The sequence below is a fragment of the Lichenostomus cassidix genome, chromosome 10 (genome assembly GCF_008360975.1).
Source record: "Lichenostomus cassidix isolate B80296 chromosome 10, HeHo_3.0, whole genome shotgun sequence".
In the NCBI taxonomy this organism is placed as follows: Eukaryota; Metazoa; Chordata; class Aves; order Passeriformes; family Meliphagidae; genus Lichenostomus; species Lichenostomus cassidix.
Window position 1 is genome coordinate 9,415,671 of NC_139491.1, and position 27,337 is coordinate 9,443,007.

The following is a 27,337-nucleotide window of genomic DNA, read 5'->3' on the forward strand; positions in this document are numbered from 1 at the left end:
TGGCTGAATTAGCTGCCAGACACTGTTAAGGAAGAAATTTTCAGTGCCAGCAAAAAAAGATGGCAGTTTGTGGATTTAGTTTTGTTCCTTGCTCTGTTTTCTCTGCGCTGTCATTGATGACAGAAACTTTTCACTTGAATCAGTGAAATCCCGTGCTCTTTCCTTTGTGTGCAGTAGCTCTGGGCAGCATGGCACACGTTGTACCACAGCTTACAGTTAAGCTGAGAGACTTGTTCAAACAAAGATGATGAGAGCTGATCTGTTTCTGAAGAGACGTGAAACCATGGAGACCACGGGATGTGCTCAGCTCTGCCGCATCCCCGAGCAGCGGCTGCGGCAGAGCCGGCAGCAGGAGCTGCAGGGCAGGGCAGGAGCCAGGCTGAGCAGCCACACTGCTCCAGGGGCTCTCTGCTGCTGGGGACCACAGAATCCTCATTTCTGGGGCAGCTGGCAGTGCACCCAGGAGAAAAAATGTGGGCCATGCTGGAAGATAGCACTGGAAACTCTGAAAACCCTAGCGGATGGTTTGCATTATGTGGCTCTTTGTTGTCCCTCCTGTGCCACACTGTGGCCCAACAGCTCTATGTGTGACACAGTGTCAGGGGGAGTATTAATATTCCCAGCACCCCATGAAGGAATGATGCCTATCCAATCTCCTGGACATAGCCCAGAAGGGAGTTGTGAGTTTCATACTCCAAAAGGACAGCTTTCTGTACTGGATCTGAGGTTACAGCATAGGAACGAAGTCTGTTACCCCCCATCCTACCTGTCAGTGCTGGGCAGCAGCTGCCACTGAGAACCTCAGCAGAAGGCAGGGTTTGATTGACTGATCACGTGTAGTTGTTTTCATGGGTGTCTGTGTCTGAAGGGAGACAAACACCAGTGAGCCCCTCCAAGCCACATCACCAAAACATCTCTAAGTGTGATCTCATTGACTCTCAACAGGAGAGAGGTTTTTGGAGTGCAGTGGGCTGGATGAACAGCACATGGTTACACCTTTTGGGGGAGTCAGGGCTCAGGCAGTTCCTGTAAACCATCAGTGCATGCCTGAGCACTTGATAATAACCCCTGATTGTGTGTCATTTGTCAGGATGCACCAGGACCTCCCACACGGAAAGCACAGGTTTCCATTACTTACTGCTCACAAACCACTGCCACAGGAGAGAATGACAGCACTGACCAAGCACAGGGAAGATATTGTAGCATTGCAGGAGCAGGGATGCCTTGGCCAGGGCTGGGTAGTCATGGTGCATTGCATGCTGTCCTGTTGCTGCCTAAAGTAAAGTGTCCCAGGGCCATCAGATGAGTTTTGCCATCTCTGTCCAATTTGAGGAAACCGAGACTTGCAGACACTTGCCGTGATCCTGTGAGCACAGTCTGATCCTGATCCCACTCATGTCAGGGAAAGCAAGAGCTGACCTTGACTCAGCCATGGAAATGGGAGCTCCTTCCTTTTCTGTCATCACCTTACAGGGAGCTGGAGCCAAACTGTTTCCTTTTCAGAAGCAGCATTTGGATCCCTTAGCGATGCGAATGTTTATCTTTGCTCATGCTTGCTAAGCGTTCGTGTATTTGAACAAGAGGCTCTTCTTGTGGCTGGACATCCAGGAATGCAGCAGTGCCTGAGCTGCTGCATGAAGCCCATCAGTGATTTAGTGCAGTGGGAAAAAGCAAAATTTGGTTGTGCCTGAAGTGTGCTACAAGATTTGTAATGGGGTGACTGGGGGAAAAACCCATCTAGATACATCACTGGAGCTGCTTATTGAATTCAGCCCTAAATGTTTACTTTCAAACTGTGCTCTTTAATATTTTCTAGGGATATGTTTAGTTGATGTAAAAAAGCAGTTTTCTCCAGAAAAAAAATTTGTTTGAACAGACCAGGTGGTTACTTGTACCTGTGACTTTGAAGTGTGGAAATATGACATCAGTTGTATCAAGTTTGATGAAGCATGTTATTTCTTACATTAAATGGGACTTTTTTCTCTTTCTCTTTCAGACTTAACCAACATAATGACTGATGAATATTAAGGGAAAACAAAAGAAGGTTACCTGTTTGGTTGTCTAATATTCTTGGATTTGATATGAGTCACCACATCTGTTCATTAGTACCATCAACAGCATCCCAGTTTGTATGCACATTATTCACATTCCTATCTGTTGTGTTTGCAGAAATGACATTTTTACCCTTTTTTCTAAGGGTTACTTTTTGATTTTCATATTATTTGGTTGCATGAAGTTGCCCTTTACCAGTGGCTGAGGTTTATGAAGATATTGCATACTTGAACATGTTTTAGATTCCTTTTCTAGACAGAAAAGGCATAAATCCAAATTATGTCATTCTAAATCAGCATTTTTTAAACACAACTAAATCTTAGAAATGAGTCCCCTCCATACAATGCTACAATATCTTCCACATACAAACATAATTTTAAATTTTCCTATATCCATAATCCCTTGATTTTGATCAGTTTACAACATAAAAGAAAATTTCTTCTTAAGTTGAGATCACCGCCAAGTTCAATAATGTAATAAAATACCTTTCCTTATTAGAAGTACCTAGCTAGTTATACTCTTAATACTTCTCCAAATCATGATGTAATGTACACTATCTGACTTAGTTCCTATATGTGGAGTTAGTGAAAGTCTTTTTGTGTTCCTTTAGATTAATACAAGGATTTTTCCAATGCCAACACAATTTGAAATCATTCATTTGGATGCTTTCCATTTTTAAGCTTACTGTGATATACAGCCCTATGGGAAACCAAAACAAAACATCAATTTTAAATAACGAAAGGCTTAAAAAAGGATGCTGTCATTCTGGCTTTTTTTTTCCTTTTGGAAATAGGACTAGACTAGTAAGTAAGCATTCCAAATCCATTACTCTGTGTACATTATTGTTGCTATTGTGATAATAGAGATTTTTATTTATTTTTATGCCAGCTTTTATTGTGAAAACATATTTAGTCTGGTTTTATCAATCCTTGTTATGCTTGTCCTTGGAACATCTTTTGCGTATTCAAGGTTTGTAGTTGATGAGTTTACTGTAAAAAACTAAAAAAAAAAAAAACCACAAGGAAAAAAAACATAAAAAAACACCAAAACAAAACAAAAAGGAAACAAAAAAAAATGTATTGTTTTTACAGAATAAATTTATTGGAATGTGTATTGGGAGTAAGGTTTGAGGTTGTAAGCAACTAAGTTAGCGTCATATTTGGCTTCATACGTGTAATAATGTGAGGTATTAATGTAAGTCAAGTATTAAAGCAAAACATTCTGTTAACATGAGTTGACCATAATAGATACAAGTGCAGGTGAGATCTTTATTTTTTCTGTACTTTGCCTTTTCTGGATAACAGGAGGTCATTAAATTCACCTTGAATGTATTCAAAGTTTCTTTAAAGAACATCAGAAGTCACACCAGAGGCTCAAATAGCTGTTGGTGAGCCAGCACGTGCTGTGTCAGCCCGACAGCTTGTTTCCCTGGGAAGAGGCACTGGGATGGAGCTCTCCCAAAGCCTAAGGAGCCCCACAGGGCTGCTGGGTGCCCACGAGCACTGCCTGAGGTGTGCTGTGGCTGTTCTGGACCTCCCCTTTGGCTGGAGGTGTAAAACCTGGGGCCTCTCCTCTGATTGCTGCTGGGAACTGCACGGCAGCATTCAGCAGGAGGGAGTCACAGCCTGAATTTCTCAGTGCTCTGGAGGTCCCCTCATGCAGGGTGCAACACACAGGCACGTGAACTGCTTTCTTGGTACTGATTAGGCTTAAAACAAAATTAAAATTCTTTCAATCAAAACAACAAGTCAACATCCCCAATTAAAGTGTTTCCAGTTAAAATGGATCAGCTAGTTGCATCTGTGAGAAAGGCACTAGGTGTACTGCTTTTAATATAAATACACATAGAAGGCATAGAAATAGCTGTAATTGCAAACAGAAACATAAGCTGTCCAAACCAAGGTCGCAGTGTTTGCTGCTGCTTGTTTCTGAGCCAGCAGCATTAGCAAAAGGAGCTGCAGAGACACAGCCAGAACTCCTCCTCTCTGCTCATATGGCCTGAGCCTGGTGGCTCACGGACCTGAGCCCTCTGTGTCCAGCTCACAAGTGCTGTGAGCACCTGCTGGGCTTCAAACAGTCCTTGCAGAAGTGAATCCTTGAGAAAATTAACAAAACTATATGATTTGCTTATCATATATGGAGTCTTACCATAAGAGTTGATTGCTTCTTAAAAGATTTCTTGGGATTTTTAACAAGGCTGACCCACAAGACATACTTTTTGACAAATAAAACATGTGCATGTGACAGAGTTATGTATGTTAATTTTTCATGCTTCACAGTGCTGACCTTCATGTTCTGCAGTAGCTCTGTGCAGGGACTGCTAGTGCTGCTATTCTTCGGCGTGCGGAGGCTAAACACTGACATCATTATTATTATTTAACTTCATGCAGTATTTCTAAAACTGTCAAAGCAGCTTACTTAAAAATAGCTGTGGGAACTGGCAATCCACTGCCATGCAAAGTCACAATGTTGAGAAGTGGTGCTAAAGGCAGTTGTCTTTATTTTCCCTTTTTGAGTAGGATAAACAAAACAGATCATGCAACTTTACACAGTTGTGCAATTTTACACATCTTACACGCTTCATTTGGGTTCCATTTGAGCAGTTCAGTTACATCCCAACCCACTTATATACATAGCCAAGGACAGGAGCTGGAAACAGTTCTGCTATTCTGTTTTTTCTTCTTGTTTTGGTTTCATAAAAAACTCTGGCTTGTTGACACACCTGTAAGCGAACAGCTGGGGAAGAATCCCATACATTATGTTCAATATCAGGAAAAACTCTTTTGCTTCTTCAGGGACTCTGTAGATGTAAGGAGTTCGAGCATGAAGAGAAGCACCAATATGGGAAAATTGAGCCTGTGGTGTGTATATAACACATATATTAAAAAAAGGTAAAGTTGATGTATATTTTTGGAAAGATGGCATAATCTGCATGCAAGTCTGCATCTCCAGTGACATTTTCCAAACCAGCCCTTTTTCTTATTCCAGAATTATCCATCATACTTTTGTACAGTGGTATAAAAATATAGTCTAAACTAAAATCAATATCTTGGTGTATGAGGCCTAACTGGAACCATCAGTGGCATGGTAAGAGGTTTGTTTTATGCACAGGGTGGCACTGAGCATTCCATCGAGTACAGGATTGCACCCTGAGTTTCTGGATCATCATTTGTGCAAGAGGGTCCACAATCCTTCCCCAGACAAGTGGCCACTGAAGGGCACATCCCTGCAGAGCCCAGTCAGGGGTGACAGCTCTCACCCACCTGCCTGGGAGGGCTGTTGGGAGTTAGGCATCAGTGGGAGCAGACAGACATTCAACTCTGAATAAAGGTGGAAAGTAAAATCTTGGAACCTATGCTAGTTCTGGTTCGGGTTTGGATTTTTTAAACCCAGAGTGTTCCAGATTCTGACCCCAGAACTCCGAAGATTTCAGAAAATGTCTGCAATATTTGGGTTTTGGGCTGGAGGATAGATTGAGCATACAGTGAAGGTTATAGGCACAGACAGGCCTGCTGGCCTGAAGCATATTTTTAGTGTAAACAAACATTTAAAGATAGAAGTGTCAGGATAGTCAGTGTCTTTTGTTTCCATCTGTTACCTGCTATTTCAAGCCACAGCTCATTCACATTAACTATTGTGTGTCCAATCTTGTAATTATTATTTAGTTAGCAGTAGAGGAGATCTGAGATAAAGACCATTTTGATCATAAGGAGAGCACTGGGACACCAGGATTTTAGGAACACAGAGGATTACACTATGGCCAAATCACATCATCTGTTCTGGCTTCAGCAGGTCTCATTTTGGCCTCACATACAATACAGTTCTGGTCAAGCAAAGCAGAAAGGGAAATAAAGTGCAGGTGTTTCAATGCACCATCCTAGCAAAAGGTTAGGCTGAGACCATCCATCAAAACAGAAAAGGAAATTGGTTTTCAGGTGTTTCTAACCACCTGAACTGAATTGGGAGAGCTCGTTGAGCAAACCTAAGCCAGGAAACAAAGTAATCAACGAAATCAAATACAAACACACTTCAGCAGAGTGCCACTTAGCATGTTTCTGTAAATAGCTGTTGCACTGCTAGCAGATGTTCAGGGGCACACTGTCAGCAGCCTCTTTATATCTGCCTGGTAATTCACTCTGTCTCTTGCAGCTCATTTGTTCTCACCTGCCCCAGGCAGGACCTGCCTTTGGCACCTGGGTGGGCTTGCTCAAATCCCTGCTACCTCTCAGGTGTGGGAGCCCTCTCAGCCCAGGCAGCCAGAGCTGCTCAGCAGCAAAGCCTCTCATTGCAGACTCCCAGACAGATGGACAGACAGCCACCAGCAGACTGCAGGCAGGAGGTTTTGGCTCTCTGATGTTCACCTGGACACTGAGAGCCTCTTGACAGCATTTTAGAGCATTGTCTGGGCTGAGCAAGCTGCTAAGCTGCTACTTCTCTGTGGAGGGCTGTGATGCCCACCTGTCTGCAAGAGTGGCCAGCTGTGCATCAGAGCCAGTTGATTGTAAATTCCTCATAATTCATAGTAAACCTTGTCAGAAGGAGCTGTAAGGGGATGCTTCTGAGAGACCTAGAACTCCCAGAGCCTCCAAGATGCCTGAGTATCTAAGCCTTACTGTGTGGTCTTGTCTTACAAAAGCTGTGGCACATTAGTGAGCTTTAATTGTTGTAAAACCAAAAAGCAGTAACATGATGTCCTGTCTGTAGCCTACAAAGATTTTTACTAGCTAATGATACACCATATAATGAAGTTATTGTTTATTAGACTTGTTTTTCACTGTAACACATGGCTTCTTCCTTTCATTGCCAGGAAGGATATTTAGTCTGTAAAGTCACGGTTTTTTTATTTATTTGATTTGCCTCTGTGAAAATTGTGTTATGTCTTTAATCTCGTGTGTTTCTTTTCCATGACTGTTCTCTGCTGCTACTTTTTTTTCTTTCCCCTCTTTTTTCTTCTTACTTGGGGCAGGGGATATGTCTTAAAAGCAGATCTCTCACTCAGCAGCAGCCCAGTCCTGCTCTTCCTTCAAATATCAGGCAGACTGGCACCAAATCCCTAACTCTGAGCTGTCAGCCCCTGCAGAGCTCTGTGTCTGTGTGCAGCAGGCTGCTGCTCAGTGAGAGATGTCTTGAGTCTGTGGTGTTACCTCGCTGTAATTGGGGTCTCTCGGTGAATAAGCCATTCCTTGGTGCTTTCTGGTACTGAACTCTCCCCAAGTGGAGAACTTTGAGCCTCCAACAAACCCCTGAACCTTGGCTGAGAAATCAACCAAATGAGATGCTGCAGGTAACCTTCTAAGGTAGCCTTACATGTCTCACATCCAGCCTTTGTTACCCCTGAAGCCTTGGCCACTCTGCTCCTCGGCATTCCCAAGCAGTTGGAAGCTGCCTGGTGCTGGGTGTGGCACTGCCCAGCTTGACAGCTGCAGTCTGGGGATGCCTGCTCCTCATTTACCTGCTTGTCTGTAGGAAGTAGTTTGGATTTGGACTCTTTACGATACTTTTTGCCTTTTTGCCTAATCACTGGCAATATTTCAAATATCTCTTACCCTGCAGTCAAGAAAGGCCTGCAGCTAAGGACAGAGAAGGACCCAGAAAAGGTTTGAGTCCTTCTTCACTCTGTGCCTTCTAAGACTGACTAAAATCAGGCAAAGACTATAACTTGGGAAGGGGTTGGACCTGGTCTCATGAGCCTGAGCAAAGCCATCAAATAGAGAGGGGAGAGAGTAACCTAGAAAAATATGTTCCTTGGGTTTAGGTTCTCTGGTAGACAAGAAGCACTACAGCAAGTAGCCACCAAAAATGGCAGGGTTACAGAAAACATGAGGGGGAGTAGAGGGAAACTTTCTACATTTGAGAAAACAGAGAAATAGGCTGCAAAACACTGGTGAGACAAAATGATTTTGGCTAGCAAGGCTGTGGCTCTTCATCCCTTCTCACATGGCTCCCTTGCACAGGGAAATACCAATTTCATTAAGTTCAGAGGCTGTTCCAACCCTTTTGTACAATCAAAGCTCCTGGTACTTCACTCATATGAAATTCAAAGAGCTCCTCCTGAAGCTTCAGAAAGTAGTAACTATTGGGTCACAACTGGTTTTGGAGTCTGAATGTTAGTAATGGAGTCATTCAAGCTGAGAGTCACATGTAATTCAGTAAATGAAAAACAGTAAATGTGTGTCTGTGTGAAAGGCTAGTAGGCACTTTAGAAGTTCTTAGTTTAGATGCATCACATGGTATTTTGTGACTTGTTTTTGTAAAAAGTACATCATAATGACAGAAATAAAAACAATTGAAATCTCCATGTTCCCCATCTGTAGGAGCAGTGTTCATTCCCAGGGAGCAGTGCCCACTGCTTCCACCATCAGACACTTACCTTCTTTGGACCTTTGTGTGTGAGAGGAACCAAAATGTGTTTCAGTAACTACATATGTTTTAATTAGCAATTAGTATTTTAACTTAAGATAACAGTAGATGAACCTATAAATGTGTTTTGTGCCTCAATATTACAAAACTCTCAAATAATCTAAAAAGAATTCTCAATTCATTGTCATCTGCAATTTATATCCCAGGTTTCTCGCAGTTTACCACGTCAAATCAATTAAATCATGTTCACTTGTGGGATAACTGAAGTTCATCCTGCAATGCATTAAAGTAAAAATGACCAAAAAAACCCTCCCAAATGTCAAGAAATGTTTTTTGAAGCAAGATAAAATATGGAGAGTGCACAGCAACATATAGTTCTCTTAATCAGTTTCTGTCAGCCCACAGTTTTTGCTGGTGCCAGGATGAGCTTTAAATAGTGAAATGGGAAATTTTGAGTGTTAGTCTAATGTGTAAATTGACATCCTGAGCCCAAACCACAAAGAAAACGAGGGGTTTTACACTTCAGCAATAAAGTGTAGCATTCACACATCCAAAAGGTACAAAGGGCCATTAAACAGTATTTGTTACAGGAACCATTTAAAAGGGGGAAAACAAACGCCTAAATCAACAAAAAAGTCACCTCCAGACTGGGAGGCTGAACTTTCTGGTAAGTTTGCAAGGCTGTGATAGTCAGCACACTCTGACTCCTGATTTACTTTTCCTTGTGTTAAAAAAATCTTTGAGGGAGTGATTTCTTTCCTGCTTGTCTGGGCAATTCATGAAACCTGAGTAATCTGTCAGTTAAGTTCCCAACACCCCCTTGCCTACTTAGCTAGCTTGTGGGTTTTTTCTTTTTTAATTTTATTGTTTTTTATTAGATTTAGGCCAAACACAGTTGTCTAGTATTTATGATATCTTTTGAGCATCCAAACCTCCTCATTAATTTTGCTAGAATCTGTTTTAATATCACTTGATAGTTCAAGATTCTCTATAAACTGAGAGAAGAAAAAAGAAGTCCTATTCTGTGTGGTAACTGCTCCCAAATAGCAAATGTCACTCCACCACCCTTTTTGGGCAACAAAAGTGGATTGTAGTTTGTATCCATGATCATCCTAGACCTGAGGCACAAACTGTTGGTTTGTGTTTGTCTCATAGTGATATTTATTGCTGTGTCCCTACATTGTCATTACTGTGGCAGGGTTATGTGCTTATTTTCTGCATTGTCTGGATGCTCTGAGCATACACATTTCATTTCCTGTGTACAGAACAAACCAATTGTCCCTGTGTCTCATCTGTTTCGTGGTCATCTGTCTGTCAGAAGTCATTTACTAGTTCCTGTTGAATTGTATTGTTTTGTTTTGGTCAGTCTTCTCATAAGCATCAGCACCATTTAGTAATTAACTGCAGTTGTTTATTTAAGAGAATCAGAACAGAATGAGTAAAGGAAATCTGACCATTGGGTTGCCTTTGGCAACACCAACACGTCTTGGTGTTACTGTGGTTTGTGGCCCAGGACTCCCAGAGTTCTATCAATATCATCCACTGATACTGTACATTTTGTGTGACAAGTACATACTTTTTCCATTTATATATTTCAAACTACCTATTTGGCCAACACATATTATGGAAACAATGTATTGTGCTGTTGTGTTGTGTGTGGGTTTTGTTTGTTTGTTTGTTTTATGATTGACTGTCACAGCTTTAAGTTGGGCTTCCTTCCTGATCCCAGCTAAAGTGTGCATGGTGCTTAATGAGGAGTAACAGTAAAAACACTGTGTAGGAGAGAAGTCTGCTAGAGCAAGAATGTGGTCAATAGAGACACATAATAGATTTGATTCTTCACTCCCTTAAGGGTTTTTACAGATAGGAAAGGTGATCTGAGTTACATCAGCATAAAACCTGCAGGGGAAGATCAAGCCCTAATCCCCTTATTGATTATTAATTCCATAGGTCTCTACTTAATATTATGTAATTTAGAAGTGAACATTTTGCAAAGAAATACCTGAGCTAGTCCTCCAGCATGTATTAGGGTTAAATCTGGCATCCAGGAGCAGCCAGGCACCAGCAGGCCATACAGAGCAATCACGTAGTATGGCACTGAGTAGAACATGTATGCCAGCATCTGCATTCAAACACAAATGTTAGTTGCTTTGCAGTGAGGGAGATACATTCAAAAATCAGTCAGCTGCTTACTGAGGAGTTGAGACTACTCAAAACCACACTCCCTGCAGCAATGACTCCCAGGCTTTTTTGGCACACCTGGATAATATTGGCTGGACCCAGCTTCCCTAAGGCCTCTCCTAATATTGGTGGCTGTTGTTTCCTTGCCCCATCCATATCCACTTCATCCCAGGCCATGTATTTCTGCCCCTTACTCTCTTGGGACCATGCCAAAAAGCAGGGCTTGACTTAACTTCTTATCCACACAATACCAGAGTCCCTTTCTCAAGCTCCCCTGTGCTCTCAGTTGGGAGCTGTGAGACACAGCCATGCCCCCCCTTTCCCAGAAAGAACTCATCCAGCAGAGACTTGGTTTCTGCTCATTTTCTCATCCCTGTGTCCTCTGACTCCTTTGGGCCCTGTCCCCCAGCAGCAGCCAGGCTTGCAGAAGGATGCCAGCCCCAAATGCTACAGCACTAAAGCACAGCATCTGCAATGCTTTTTGTCTGAAGTGCCCTTTTTCAGGAGAGTGTCACTGGGGCAGAAGTGTAATGTGAGCTTAAGGAATCTAGTCCTGCCACACCCCTCCTTGCTCCATAATTCTAGACTGAAAGTCTACTTTGCCCTTTTAACACAACACTCGAGGCTCCATGGTGCATGCTTTACCTGAAGCTTGGGATAGGCAGCAGGATCTTTTATGTAAGGCTCGTGCAGTTGAATGTACAGCCGGCAGAGCTCAGCAGGGCAGTCCAGGGCAATCTGAGAAGAAGTTTTCAAACTTCCAGTGAACAATTTGTTCTGAAACCAACCAACCTGATGTGTTACCAACCCTAAAGGTGCACTCGTGGTCTGCAGCACAGCCACCCTGGAGCTTGCAAAGGTGATCCATGTGGTCACCAATTAAAAGGTGAAATGGAGCTTCCTCTCAGCTCCTGCTCAGCGGGTTTGTGAGGAAATGCTGGCAGCCTGCTTTGAAGATTTTGACTGGAAGAGAATTTGGTCCATTGGCTATGCTGTAGCAAAAGTATAATTGGTATTGATTTGCTCTAATAAACAGCCTTTGATCCCACCAAATGAACTTTCCAATGGAAAATTGCTCTAAGAGTGGAAACTTCAGGATAAGCACTCAGTTTTAGGATAGCAAGCTATGGATGTAATCCAAGAAAAAATCTGCACTGGGACAAGGCAGCAGTGGAGAGCAATGCATGAGACAAGTGTTACTTAAAGTAATAATTTTTGAGAGTAGCAAATGAGAGATTATTGGATTTTACATTCCTATAGAAAGAAAAGTTCCAAATAAACATGGAGAGATTGCCAAAGTAGTTCCTCTTCATAGTAACCCCTAAAATTACTACAAAAAGTCCTACTCTAAATTGAGCTAGCAACTCATGTGAGCTGCTGCCACTGAGCCTCTTTGAGGCATCTTTAATGCCTGAGCTACAGGGCTGAACAGCAAATTTTGCACAATTTGATTTAATGTGCATTTGCTGTGTGACTCTGAGGGGGCAAAGCAAAACTTTACAGTCAATATTCCTCCCTGCTCTTTCCAACACAGGCGTCCAAGAAGCAGGACTGAGTGCACTACTATGGATTATGTTTTACAAGCTTTTTCACAAAATTATGGTTCCTGTAGCTTATACAGAGATGTTCAGTTGATCTCTGTATGTGTTAGCAAGGCAAGTAAGCAGTTTCTTTTTGATGAAGGAAATATATAAGGAAATTATTACAGTCTCTAAATCAACAAAAAAATTCCTCTGAGAACCAAAGGGGGACTGCAGAACCAAGTTAGACCATGAGACCAACATTTTCCACAGTGAAATGACAGGTAAACTAGCTGATTTAACCTGCATCAGTGGTGATCTGAAGTGACATGATCTATAATAAATAAAGCAGTCTGAGAAATTATTTTTAAAAGTGTTTCTGAGGCAAGTTTTAGAGAAACAGGAGATGAGAGAGGAATGTGAGCAGCATAACTACAAAAGGACAATCTGCACTAAATAAATAAAATGTTGCTTGGGTATTTATCATCACCTCCTACTTGAATTATTCTAGAAAGGATCAAATCTACAAATCAAGCAAGCAGGCAGTTGTCTGAAATGCCTAAACATTTGAGCTGTGTTCACTGAATGATACACAAGTTTCATTCTGCTTAAGACACAAAATGCATTAGAGCTGACAAGGGAATAGATTTACCTACTACTGGATTTACTCCTGAAAGCATTTTCAGTAGTGTTTCCTTCCCTCTGAAATTTTAATTCAATCAACTATACTTAGAGAGCAACCACTTTAAAAACATGTCTTTTGGTAAGTAGAAACAACATGTGTTGTTCAGGTAATGTGGATAATTTTTTTTTCCTTTCAGGTGGAAATGTTCTCCTCTATCTCATGCAGTGTAAGCTAACTCAGTGTTGTATATAATTTTAAATATGCATTTCTGCTTAGAAAAACATGAATACAGATTTCCTTTAGTTGCTTTGTCTCCATGTTCTTGGCCATAAATGTAACAACAGACCAGTGAAAACAGTTTTAGGTCATGTTGATTTCCACTTGGGATGCTATTTACTCTGGTGATTGCACAGCTCCTTTTGAAAAACATGCAGCACACAGCACAAAATGGAGAAGCAAAGCACCATTAGTTATCATAAGTAATTTATCCTTTTATAATTAAGGTCTATTTGAACCCCAAATATTATAGGATTTCCTCTGACCACAACATACATAGTTTTTCATATAGATTCAAATTTAAAAGTTTGACCGAAAATTAAATTAAATTAATAAAATATGCTCAACTTACCATGCCCCTAAATATGCAAAACCCCGTGGCTAGGATGAGGTATGCAGCTAACATTAAATCTACTGGTCGTCTGAAGAGTCCTTTCTTCTGGACTTCCTGAACTACCTGCAACACAGAAGATGTTTAGTGGGTAATCCTGATTCCATGTCCCATGTATTGCGTCCAGATCAGTCACTGCACGCAGGGTGGAGTGGTGAAACATCATGAAACATCACATCTATCCACTGATTTCAGAGTCAGAAAGATTTCAAACTTGATAGGATGAAGTGAGGAAAATTAATTTGAATAAACTCTAGAAATGGACAGATCCAGCTGACACCATTTCAATACAGATTAGTGTCATTTCAAAGCAACCTAAATCAAATGAGCACTACTCTAACTCTGCAATCACCTAAGGCTATAAAGCAGCACAACTTCTTCAAAATTGTCTTTTTTTAATTGGAAATTATTTGTTTTCCTGAATGTCCCTATGTAGAAAAGCCTTGGAAATGTAGGTTTGTCTCAATCATTTGAAGCCGAATCTAGTATGCTTTGTAACAGGACTGGGTCCATCTCATTACTGAATGCTGGTTTTCAGCAGCTTGTGACACTATTAAAATTAATGGACTATCACTGGCATAAAATAAAAGCTTTTCTGTGGCTGGTTGAGTCCTCTGCTGAATTCAGTGAGCAAATACTATATTTAGTATGCAATGCAGAAATAGAGAATGAAATGTGTGTGTATTGAGCATGTGGAAACCTCTGCTTTCCTTTTTCTGTCCCTGAATGCTGGGAATTCCTCAGATGGGCACTGAGGCATCTCCAGCCTCTGGCTGTGATTTTGTGCCTCCTTTCCTCAGCACAGGAACCTCCCAGTGCTGCAGGGAGAGAGGTGAGGAGTTCACACTCTCCAGGAGCAAAGGACATTTCAACATCCACCAGAGAAGGTGGCTTGGGGGAACCAAAGGCATCTCCTTTGCCTACAGAGTAAAACCAACAAGACCAGTGGAAATAATTTGAGCTAAATTTTCTGCACTGTGTTGTCACAGATAAAATTATAAACACATCAGAGTATCTTTCTGTAGTTCAGAGGGAAAACTTCCCCATGTATATGTGTTACTCATTTCCTCTTCCTTTTTATTGGCCTTTTGTTGGCATGCAGACAGCAAAAGAAAAATCTGATTTCCTTCCCGTTATACACTTGTGGAATTGTCTCCAATGTGCAAAACAAAAATTAGGATGCAGGGGCACAGTTAAAAGCACACAGGAACAAGATACTCACAATATTGTTATTGAAACAGGAGAACCAATCTTGCAAGCACAATTTCTGAGAAAGAACTACAAGGACTGAATTACAGGTTAACAAAAATAAGGCTACTGCAAAGGTATAGGCCATCCCTTTCATAAAAATTTGTTTCTGATTTTCTTTTAAAGAATCTTTTTCAGAAAAAGAAAGTGACACCTTTGTTTGCTTTTCAAACTCAAGTAACACATTTTAGCAGTATGGTGTCACTTCACAGTAGTTACAGTATTAATGTAGGAGTATTTTCAATATTACCTACAAAGAATGCCTATATTCAAATATTTATTTCTATAAACAAAAAAGGTCTCTCATGGATGAGTTACAAATAATATTCAATTGCAGACTACCTAGGATAATGGAAAGCTGATATATACTTTCCCTTTTTGACTATGTATTGAGCTTTTACATATATTCATATGTAAAATATTCATATTACATATATACTCTTTTCAAATATTTCAGTATTCCTCTTCAAATACCAAATGGATGTGCATATTTACTGTAATCACAAAGCTACAATAGAACTTTGTATTTAGAGGGTTTGGAGACAAAGCCAATATAAGTGGAAGCAACCTCTGGTGCAGCACTAGTTTGTGAAATTTTCAGGACACAGAGAATTCACACAATTTCTTCTTTATGCATACATGCAAACAAAATGAAAAGGCCAAGCTTAAAAAAAGGAAAAACAAGCAGAAGCAAGAATTTGAAAGACAGGATGCACTTTGCTGACAGTCCTCAGCTACAGTGTCATTTTTCCTTCCATTTCTTTTACCCAGCAAAGCCCCATCACTCTGTGCTAAACTGAACAAAATGTTGAGAACATTGGCCAAGCAGAGCTGGCCTGCCATGGGTTTCCCATGTGCTGCAAACAACGTTGAACTCTGCACAGATCTCTGCATCCCTGGGGTTTCTTTTGTGCAGCAACGAAGTGAGTGGGCAAACTTTGCAATTCCTCTCACTTCCAGGAAAAAGCTATTTTCCATAACTTCTGGGAGGCTTCTTACATCATCAGTTTTAAGAAATCAGAATAATCTTACATGCTGTCTGTAAAAGTCTGTCCCTGCAGAATTCATGTGCAACTCTGAATTTGTGTATTAATTCTGTTAAAGAATTTTAAATTATATTAAACTTTCCTGAGCTGATACACTTGTAGATAAATTTGTTGGGCTTTCTAAAGACTGCAGCACAGCCTGGTTTGATTCCAAATGAGGGCATAGCTCCATTCCACTGCCATGCACCACCTCTATTAGAAAACACCCAAAACCTGAGTACCTCTCCTCTGCCCCCACAGTGATTTTTTTTTAACCCAACTGTTTTGTAAGAATGTTATAGCAATGTATACCTTGGCCAACAGAATACGCCTTGCTTCTGTTGCTTTCATGTAAAAATTTTCCTATATACTAATGATATCATGTTTACACCCATTGTTACATTTTCTTCCTAAATCTTTTCAAGCCAAAGCTGAATAATGATAGCTAGAAAAAGTTGAATTTTACAGCTAATTCCTAATGATCTACTGATATGTTCAGGACTTACGGTGATTAGTTCACTGATTAGTAGCGTTAAACACAATTATTTCCTGGAAACAATTATTAATTTGGGACTAAAAGAGTCATATGAAAAATTCATGAGTAGTCATATTAAGATTTAAAGGCATGCTCAGATATAGAGCATAATATACCTGTGAAGATTAAATACAACAAACAACTTGGGTGGGCTATGAGGTCCCAGTGAAAGGAATCAAGGCTTTTTCTATAACCTTCTGGGCAAGGAAATTTAGGTTTACAAGAAAGGATTCACGAAGAAGTGCAGTGTTAAATTTTCAGATGACCAGCTTTTCATGCACTCTATTTTTGAAAGAGAATTTTAAAACTAAGTTTCTCTGAAATATATAATAAATTAAAATATCAAACCCAGGTAAGCACCCCAGGAGACATGGCTATATTTCAGCAAGTAATCAGTCAATCACATATTTTCTATAATGTCTACTTCTGTGGTGGTCTTAGTGCTAGGAAAACAAACTGAAACCTTCATCCTTGCTCCTCTCACAAAAAGCCACTCTCAGAAAAATCATCATCAATATCTTTAACTACACTTGATGACTCTAAAGGATGCACTTCTGGCCCGAATTAGTGACTCCTTCAAATAAATCATCTCAAATAGCTTTGGGTTGGGACATATGCTTTCATATAAGCCCGTGCAGGAGAGTAGAAGGAGGTTTGGCACATGAAGATCCTCCCAATTTGCCTTTCATAGGGATTTGCCCTAAAAGTTGTGATTCTGTAGCTGCTCTTCAACCCTGAGGAGATATGAACATCTGTCTATACCTCTCTTTCCTCCTGAAGAAGGATGGATGGATGGATGGATGGATGGATGGATGGATGGATGGATGGATGTCTTTCACACATCTCTGGGGAGGTCTGTCCTGCATCACCTGCTGTCACTCTGTGCCACAGGCTCTGCCACTCACACTCTGGCTGCCTGCTGGCTCTGAACAGGAGCTAATCCTTCATCTCTGTCCATGTTTTCAGTTACAGAATGAACCTGACTGAGACTCAGGAGCTCTTGTGATGCAAAAATATTAACTGATAATGTTGCTTACAACTGATACGAAGTGCTGCAGCAATAAACTGACTTGCTTACAGCAACTAAGAGTTAGAAGATCTGTTCTGTTTTATGTACTGCAGGGATATATAGATATAGATAGATAGGTAGATAGATAGATAGATAGATAGATAGATAGATAGATAGATAGATTACTTTTTAGTATGAAACAGTGCATAATATATTAATGCATTGTTTTGATTGCTCAGTTAATCTTATGACAACCCAGCTAGTAATTTCAGAGGCAAAAAGGGTTTCAAGTAAACCTTTCACAGATTTTTTAATAAGAAATGCGTAAAGAAGTTTTGTATCAATTTTTGTACAGTGTCTCACCTGTAAAATCTAATATTACAGAAAGCACATACAAAAAATTACTAAATTACATTAAATCTGTAAATCACCTGCAGAAGAGTACTTTCCTGCAGTGTTTCTACAGGACTTTGTGGTGCTTTATGAAGCTGGTAAATGCCAGTATATTTATCAGCTAAGAAACTGAAACAGAAACTGAATAGATAGAAACACAATTACACCTATGAATGGCTTCTTTTCTTTAAAAATTAGATTCTTTTGCTTTTCCTTTATTCCACTATAATGAAATAGTACTGCAGTATAGATATTTTTGCAGCATCTTCACAGCCCGACAGCAATTGTCATAAGAGTGAACAGTCACAGCACATTCCATGCTCGCCAGGAGACCTATAAAACCCACCAGAAAAGCCAGAGGATTTCAGCTTCCCTAACAGCAGCCAGCACTGAAACACAATAAAATTACCTTGACTGGAGTGTCGTGAGTCGCCGAAGGTTGGTTATAAATTCTGAACCCAGCCCATATGGGAAGGCAGACATATGGTAAACTTAGGAAAATAGCAGGACACACTTTTGTTCCATATTTGCCTGTTAAAAAATTATTACAAGATTTATGAGGATTTGTAAGCTGTGTTGCAGGAGAATTAAAAAGTGTCCTGTGTAACATCAAACCTGAAGCAACTATGGTAATGTAAACAAACATAAAACATTAGAAATCACTATTAACACACAAATCTTGAATATCACATGCTCAACAGAAGTAGAGACATAGGTAAAGGTGAGCCTATGAGACAGGAAGCCATTTCAGAATTAGGGACTTTTTAGAAGATGGGAAGCCACCTCTGTCAGTCTGTATTGGGTAATCCTATAGGATGGGACAGTTTTGAAATCTCTCAATGGAATGTGCTTCAAATAGAGACCTCATTTTTTTAAAAATGGGGCCGGGAGGGCGGGGTGGGAACTATATCAATTTTTCTCCATCAGATATTGCCTTTGTGTTCCAAAGTCCTGATTTCTCCTACAGGCTTTTACTGAGGACAAAATATTCACAGAGCTCTCCTCAACCTCAGGTAAATAAGAAAAATGTGTGTCTTTGACACTGGCTTCTCTCTGTGTCAGAAAGGAAGGTGGCAGGCATGCTCCTAAGAGGCTTTCCCAAGAGGAAAAGGAAGGGACAGTCACACTAAATCTGCTGTTTTCTCTGTGGTGAGTGTATCTTCAAAGAAGAGAGCTGGGCTGCCCAAGCCTGCACCATGAATATTTCTCCTGTCTCATAAAAAGGAGGACCAGAGTGACTTTCCCTAGAGCTGACTACAGGATTTGGACACATCAACATTTTTCTCAGTTGAGCATTTGTCAGCTTTGCAACAGTTTAAGCTGAAAAGGAAATCTTTTCTTGGGAAAGCTTTCACCCATAGTGGATCACCTGCCAGTAACAATGATGTAAATATTTTTATTGGAATCTTTTTATTGAAATCTAGGAACATTAAATTTAATTTGAAAACAGTAACTTCCAGATTTTACTTTTAAAGTAAAGGTGATTTGCATGCCTCTTGTAAGCTGCTGGAAAGTCAGACTTCTAATCAAATTGGAAATTTTATGCAAAGTAAGATTTATATTTTTATAATACTAAGAGACAGTATTGTCTCATTACTTAAACCTAGTTTAGATGAACATCTTATAACAAAACACAATACTTTCTTTTTTCCCCTTGAAAACAAAGTAAATTTGAAGGGGTTTTTCCCCCAGTCTCCATCCTTTCTTCCACATACTTACATTTTAGAATATCTTGCATCTCTTTACCAATATTCCTAAAATTCCTCTTTCATATTATTACAGAAATAAACCAACACTGCACTAAAATATAGATAGCCCAATGCTGAATTTAGAAAATGTTTCAGAGGATAAAGCTGGTCACATAAATTACTTCCTTACCCACAATATTTCCAGGCATAAAGACAATGATGCTCATGATAATGGAACCCAGCCAGTAGAGACCAATGGTTCTATAGCTTTGTCTGTTTAAAAAAGAAAATGACAAAATTATTGAACTGTTTCTAAAAATTCCCTACCCTAAATCTTATACTCATTGCCATGGTTGTATTTTGGTAAGCAGAGGTTTTTAAAATCTGTACCACAAGTCAGAAGTGGATTGTAGCCTCTGAGAGGAGTCATGGAGAAATCCTGCATTCACCTGGGAGAAGGTTATCACATCAACAGCACAGGCTTTGGGCATACTCAGCTATTTGCTGTTATGTGTCACTCCTCTGAAGGCTGACTGCATGAGTTTGCACATCACAGGCTGTACAAGACTATAAAAGAATTAATAATTAATTTCATACTGTTAATGCCATTACCAGCAGGTACGTTTGCCTCTGGAATTTAGTTACTTACTCTCTCAAACACTTTATTCAACAGCAAGAAGCATAAGAAACTCTAGAAACAACCATTTGCTCTTAAACTTCATTACACTCTCTAACAGGGATGAGAGACCATCATCGTGCTAAGCAATACATTATTCCTATCATAAATTTTTTATTTGAAAAACAGAGGTTTTTTTCACACATGCTTTTAATGCTCATTCTCTTTCAGCTTTTAGCTAACACAAAGCCATGCAGATGTGCTACAGTCTGCTGCAGGGTAAGGCAGGCTATATCTCCATGCATTTGCTGGGCTTCATCAGCTGAGAGAAAGGGTAACTTGGAACCCCGGAAAGCAATGAAATTTTAATAGTGTTGCTTTGGCCCACGACATGAAACCACCCCGAAAGAAAAATTTAAATATTGCACAGAAAAGAAAGGCCTTTGTAGGTCATATGAGAATGCAAAGAAAGTCAAGAACACACAGATCCAAGGCACTCACTCCCACGCAATAGCTGCCACCATCAGCAGGTACATCAGGTAGTGAGCAGAGCCATCCCAGTAGCAGATCACATGGCCGTAGGCAGTGTTCAGATAGGGCTCACCCTGGGGAACGGAAAAAGATACAGCTTAGAGCAAGAATAACAATTGATCAAGAACAGCAAGAAACTAGTTCAGAAAAGTAACTGTTGTCTTTTCAGGCTAGTGATACAGCTTTTGACTGACAATGCACATTTTCAAGCACACACATGACCTAGGCAGGCTCAGGTATAACTGAATGTGTTCTAGATTTGCAATAAAGGGTGTGAGATGGAAGGGGAAACTCACGTGTGACTGTCAGCATTATTCGGCCACATTATGGAAATATGACTTTCCCATATCTTACTGATAAAAATTACAAAATAAAGAAGAATAAATACAGATATATTTAGAAACCTAGAGATCTACAGCAGTACTGAATATATGGATGTCAACATATAACCTTGTAAGGTCCAACTCACTTCACGTTTAACATGGAATCTTTTCAATGACTTCAGGGACTTTCCTATCAAGCTCTTACTGAGCTATTTTTGGTGGATGTTGATATTCAGCAGCCAACAGATTCTGCTGACTAGGTATCTGGCATCATCATTTTTTAACTCTACTTTAATTCCTTTTAGTAAAGTGATTAGGCAAAAATAAAGGAGCGATTTTGTTTTCTTCTTGGTAACACATTTTGGTGTTGCAGTACTCATCCACTCCTGAGTGCTGTCTATGGTTTTCTGCAATCATGTGCAATCCATTCAATTCCCACAGAAGTTAACACAGAACAGTGTTACTGAAGTCAAGTGTAATAACAGTGGAGCTTGAAGCTACGTTATTTTTCCCAAATGAGTCAGTAGATTGCAAGTCGGTGAAGGTTTTATCAATAACAATAACAAAGCAGGTTAACTACAGAATTCAAGAAGACCCTTTTAAATGTGTAAGTGGCTATTTTTCTGTGACAAACACTACTCAAAGTTATTTATAGTGAAGGTTTTATTTACATTTGTAAGCCAAACAATTATTTACCTCTCTCAAGTAATGAGTCATGAATCCATCAATAATTCCATCCTGTTCCAGTCCAATTATTAGATTCACTACACTGGTAAAGGCAAATACAGCATAAACTGTAATAAGATAGAGGAAAAAAAAATTAATAAATACTTGGAATCTCACAGTTGCTTCACAGTCCAAATAATTCAGTCAGGCAGAGATCTATTGAACTGGATGTGTCAGCTTTGAGGTCACAGATATTTAACACACAATATGACTTTCCCACATAGCTCAGTCTTTTTTAATTAGTAGTTGGTCAACACAGCTCACAGGGAGCTTTCCTGAGGAATGAGAAATTCCGTAGAGCTGTAGGCACAGCCTCCATGGAAGGTCAGTGTCTGCAGAAAGGACAATGTAGCAGTTCCAAAATCTTGGTCACATGAAGTTTATAGCCTTGATGTGGTCATCACTTTAAAAGGAGAAAGGACAAAAAGGAGGCGGAAAGGGAAATGTCACTTGCTGTTTTTGCAGGTGAGCAAGGCAAAGTGCAAGAGCCATGGCAGCCTAGAGCAAACCTGTAAGTGAACCAGCCACTGCTGTGAGACAGGACACTGAGTTTTACCAGGACATACCATAAAACAGAGGGTCTTTTGGTGGTTTTCTCTTGACAAGAACACGAGCTGACAGAGCAATAAGAACCAGAACCAGCAATCCAGCGGTAACGATTACCCAGGAACTGTAATACATGTTAAAAAAAAAAAGGGAAAAAAGAAAAAAAATAAGCACTTAAAGACAGAGAAATAGAATTTTGCTTCTTTAGCCAGCTGTCCACAAACACACATACTTATAAAGTAACTTTTAATGCTTTAAAATACAGATTTTAAAGTTTATTGCATAGTCTGCCATAGTATTCATCTTATAGTTTTGCAGAATTTATGTGCCTCTCTTTTCACATGTGATAAGCTAAAAAAAGAAAATACAGAAATAGCTGAATAAACAACATATCCAGAAATCTAGATTTGTCTAAAATCAGTTTTCATACTGGTATCTGCAAAAATAAACAGAAACTATGGGAAAATTATAGGCAAATGAAAGATGAAGATCAAACCCACAGAGATTTCAAGGCCAAAAAGGATCATTGGGAACATTTTGTCTAACCTCAGCAATAAATTATCTACTCAGGAAATTACATATTCAAAAATAAAACACATCATTCCCGTGGAATAGGATCAGCAGTGTGGGGCACTTCTGATGGATCTGGGTTTAATGTTCAGTTATGGAAGTGATACCAGAGGGCTCTCCAGCCCTACAAGGCAGGACCACTTGAGCAGGTTCAGTGATCAGCGCAGGTGGGCTCAGGCAAAAGGATCTTTTCTGTTGCGGTTTAGAGGATGTTGCAGCAGACTTTACCCTAGAGCTTCTCTACCCAGCCCGGTTCAGCGCCTCAGTGCTCCAAACCCTCTGTCCCAGGGCTGGACACTGCGCTCTCACCGGCCGGGGAGCCATAAGGCTAGCTCTGGTTTGTCTGCTTCTACAACCGGCGGTGATAAAGGAGGCGAGGAGGGTCTATGCGTTGTGTCCATGGAAGATGTTTATTCGCATGGTGCAGCAGAGGCCAACGACCTCCCCGAGGCAGAGATGCCTCGAGGGCGAAGGCCTCACATGCACAGCCACATGTGGAGCATAGACACACGTGGAGCATAGACAGCAAGATGGCGGAGGGTAAGGGGTTTTATAGGGAAACAGAGAGGGGCAGGGACAGCACACAGGCCCAGTGACCTCTGGGTACAGGGGAGGTACAGGGGCGGAGTTAGGAGTACAGGAACCAATAGGGGAAACCCGAGGGAGTGGCCAGGGCCACGTGGGGTTAGGGTACAGGAACCAATAGGGAAAACTGGGGGCGTGGCTAGGACTACATGGAGTAGGGAAGGCAGGACAATAGGTGACAAGTACGGTCGTTAAGAAAGGGGTGTGGGGAACTTGCAGCTATTACCACAATATTTCCCCATTTTTTACTAAATTAAAGAGGGAAAGGCTTTTCCTAAAAACTTTCATAGCAAACTTTTAAACAACAGGAAAATGGTAAAACAACATAGTGTAAAGCAATGACAAAATTAGTTTTGCTGTGAGTATGGGGAAAACAATGATGCAGCTGGCTGATTTTGATGTTGGAGTTCAGTATAGGCTGAATTTTCGGACTGCAGTCATGTTTGTAGTCTGTTTTTTTTTTTTGCTGGGGCTGCTAAGATGAAGGCAGGGTTTGCAGCAGCAACGGCGTTGTCACCGAAGTCTTTCTCAGCTTAGGAGAGGGAGAAAACTTTGGACGCAGCGCAGCTCCACTGGGTGACACACAGCTCTTCCCTGCTGTGGCTCTGCCGGGTCTGGAACAGTTCTGCTAGGCTCCAGCACGGCCAGACGGCAGCACAGCTTTAGGGACTGCTCCGGCGCAGCTCCACCGGGCTCCGGGGGCAGTATCTGCTGCGGGGAGCTAGAGGTGCAGCTTCACCGGCTCCTCCGAGCCTGCCGCGGGCAACTGGAGGTGCGGCTCCGCTCCCGGCCAGGCCATAGCTGCTTCTGGCTGAGAGGGAATACCTGAGAGGATGGGAGGAGGGGCCCGCACCGAAGGGAAACACTCAGATGGGGAAGGATCTGTAACCGAAGGGAACACCCATCGACGCGGGGGGAGGGGCTACAACGGAACACGAGGGATGCAGGGGGTGGAGCTTTGGCAAGCCCGGGAAAATTTCAAGGGGAAGAAGACAACATGGCGTGCCTGACCATGCGGCCGGCGCCATATTGGAAAACACGTGGAGTCAGCTCGGCTGAGGTTTGGGGCACAGGAAAGGAGGTTAGCAGGGATCTCGAGTTAGAGTGATCAGTTCTAACCCGGGAAAGGGACAGGAGAGGCTGAAAAGCGTACGATCAGCTCTCTACTGAGGGACAGAGGGGGAACACGAGCTGGTGGAGGAGGGGGTGCCACCAACACATGGCCGGCACCATGTTGGGGGATACATGCAGGGAGAGAACAAGGGTTTTTCACTGCCAGATAACTAAATAAAACAAAACACAGATTAGTTTACTTTATCTCTCGCGCGCAAAAACTTACCACACAACAACTGATTCCCCATTCCTTATAAAATATGTCTAATTTTATAAGAAAAATTTCTCCCAAAATGGGGGCACAAAACTTAGGTCTCTCCTTGTTAGAAGTGGGTTTTTTCTTGTCGAGATTTCACATGGAGCGCGACTCCCTTCACCTCGACAAGACACCACCTCTAACCCTCCACCCACCCCGAGGCAAAAAGAACAAACTAAAAAGAAAAAAGGGACCCCCGTACCAAGCCGACCAGGCCTCCACCGGCTCCCCTCCCAAGGGGCTTTCCAGAGGGCTTACCAAGCACGGAGAATCAAAAAAAATCACTCGGGATGGTCCACCGCCGTTCGGCCGACCTCCTTGAAAAGCGCGACTTTTTTCCAGAGGCTACCAGCCGCCCCTTCGGTCTTCTCGCTGAATGCAAGCTTCTCGTCAGGGAAATGGCTTCCCAAATGCGACTACTCCCCTGCCGCAGTTGCGGCTGCAGGGGGACGCTTTCCAGGGTGGCTTCTGCCCCACGTTGGGCGCCATTTGTTGCGGTTTAGAGGATGTTGCAGCAGACTTTACCCTAGAGCTTCTCTACCCAGCCCGGTTCAGCGCCTCAGTGCTCCAAACCCTCTGTCCCAGGGCTGGACACTGCGCTCTCACCGGCCGGGGAGCCATAAGGCTAGCTCTGGTTTGTCTGCTTCTACAACCGGCGGTGATAAAGGAGGCGAGGAGGGTCTATGCGTTGTGTCCATGGAAGATGTTTATTCGCATGGTGCAGCAGAGGCCAACGACCTCCCCGAGGCAGAGATGCCTCGAGGGCGAAGGCCTCACATGCACAGCCACATGTGGAGCATAGACACACGTGGAGCATAGACAGCAAGATGGCGGAGGGTAAGGGGTTTTATAGGGAAACAGAGAGGGGCAGGGACAGCACACAGGCCCAGTGACCTCTGGGTACAGGGGAGGTACAGGGGCGGAGTTAGGGTACAGGAACCAATAGGGGAAACCCGAGGGAGTGGCCAGGGCCACGTGGGGTTAGGGTACAGGAACCAATAGGGAAAACTGGGGGCGTGGCTAGGACTACATGGAGTAGGGAAGGCAGGACAATAGGTGACAAGTACGGTCGTTAAGAAAGGGGTGTGGGGAACTTGCAGCTATTACCACAATACTTTTCCCTGGAGATGGAGCTATAATGTTACTGCATGTAAAGCAGGAGTGGCGTAAAGTACAAAAAATCCTGGGCACAAAGCAAATTTGTCTCCTTTCCCAAGAAAATGCAAGCTAGGAAAATAAGTTTTAAATTGCTCCATAGGTCTAAGTGTCTAAATTGTATGTAGCTTAGGTTTTAAGCTATATAGGCAAGGTTCCCCTTCCTCAGGCTTCACTTCTGTCCTTGTGCAAGGGAAAAAAATGAAGGGGAAAATTAGGTAAAGTCCAGAAGCATAAGCTTAAAATATTTGGTACATCATTTTGTACATAGTACCACTCTGTGTCAAGAAAACAAGTTGTGTACAAACAAATTATATTGTGACAATACCAACCTTAGCAAAACTTGACTGAAAATTATTGCAAGGAATTTTCAAGACCAAATACTTCAGAAAATATACACACATACTTTCTGACTCAGGATGAGCAGTACTAGCTTGTTGATCTATTTTACGCTTTGAATCTTCTGATAGTCTGTTTTCCCAGTGATGAATTTCTTCATACCGTTACAGCTGTTAATATTGCAGTGACTTTTCACTGCAGTCTATCAATTTGAAATAAATATTGGCAGTTGATCAAGTAAGTCACCATGTGTTATTCGACATTATTCTAGCAATGAGAAACAAAAAATTTAGTTATCGGCCAGAAGGAGGAAAATGAGGAAGGAACAGATGTAGCAAAGCCCTAAAAACAAGAAGCAAATATTTGTGCAGTAAAGTTGCAAAACACCCCGGGCTGTGGGATCACAAAATACCACACAGACGTTTATGTGAAGCGGGCTTTGCCATGAGGAAAGACTTTCCTTTTCTAGAGCTGCGGTTTATGCTGGGATGGTGTTTTTCGGCAGAAGGAGGGCACGCGGTCATGTCCAGTTCCCCGCGCAGGCTGAGAGGTGCCTGCGGCTCGGGAGCTCCCCGGGACTGCCGAGTTCTCACTCGCTTTGAACTAGAACTGGATTTTGTTCGCGAATGGCCGGTCAGGGAGCCCCGGAGAGGCCGCTGGTCCCGGCACGGAGCGGGCGCTGCCCGCGGGGTCGGGCGGTGGCAACCGCGCTGCTCCGCGCCCTCGGCGGCACCGCCGGCCCGGGGGAGCCGCAGGCCGGAGCGGTCCGAGCTCCGGGACACGCTCCGGGGATGAGAACCGGCGGCGCGACGGTCCCGGGGCGAGCGGCCGAGTCCCGCCGCATCCCGGCTGGGCTCCGGTCAGAGGACGCGGGCAGGACCCGGGAGCGGCGAGGCGAGGCCGGCCCCGCGCCCCGCGCTGCCCCGCTCCGCCGCCCGCCCCGTCCCGCTCGCCCCGCTGCACGAACCCCGCCGCGCCCCTCCCGCCTCACCTGCCGGTGGCCGCCAGGCAGTTGAAGAGGTACGTGACGGGGATGGCGGTGAGCGAGAGCACGAACACGCCGGTGGCCGCCGAGGCGCTCATCCCCGCGGCGGGAGGCGGCGGCCGCCCTGCGCGCCCCAGCCCCAGCCCAGCGGCGCGCCGAGCCCGAGGCACCGCCTCGCCCCGGCCCTGCGCGCCCGCCGCCCCTGCCCGCCGCCCGCCCCATCGCCGGCGGCCGCCCCCCCGCCCGCGCCGCAAAGGTTAAATCCGCCTCGGAAACCGGAGCCGCCCGC

The 27,337-nt window shown here is 42.6% G+C and overlaps 2 protein-coding genes across 2 annotated transcripts in view; one reads left to right on the forward strand and one right to left on the reverse strand.

The window, feature by feature from the left end:
• HDGFL3 (HDGF like 3) overlaps nt 1-4,300 on the forward strand; it is a 38,287-nt gene extending 33,987 nt beyond the window's left edge. Inside the window, exon 6 of the mRNA XM_085070510.1 lies at nt 1,997-4,300. Coding sequence (XP_084926636.1) covers nt 1,997-2,002 — 6 coding nt within the window. The 3' untranslated portion in view covers nt 2,003-4,300. The remainder of the gene's footprint in view (nt 1-1,996) is intronic.
• Nucleotides 4,301-4,529: 229 nt separating this feature from the next.
• TM6SF1 (transmembrane 6 superfamily member 1) lies at nt 4,530-27,227 on the reverse strand. Its single transcript, XM_085070509.1, has 10 exons — nt 27,055-27,227; nt 22,066-22,169; nt 21,470-21,567; nt 20,421-20,524; nt 19,494-19,576; nt 18,025-18,146; nt 13,367-13,471; nt 11,239-11,331; nt 10,415-10,534; nt 4,530-4,908 (listed from the first exon to the last, which is right to left on the reverse strand). The coding sequence occupies exons 1-10, from the start codon at nt 27,144-27,146 to the stop codon at nt 4,717-4,719; spliced, it is 1,113 nt and encodes a 370-aa protein (XP_084926635.1). The 5' UTR covers nt 27,147-27,227; the 3' UTR covers nt 4,530-4,716.
• Nucleotides 27,228-27,337: the final 110 nt, after the last annotated feature.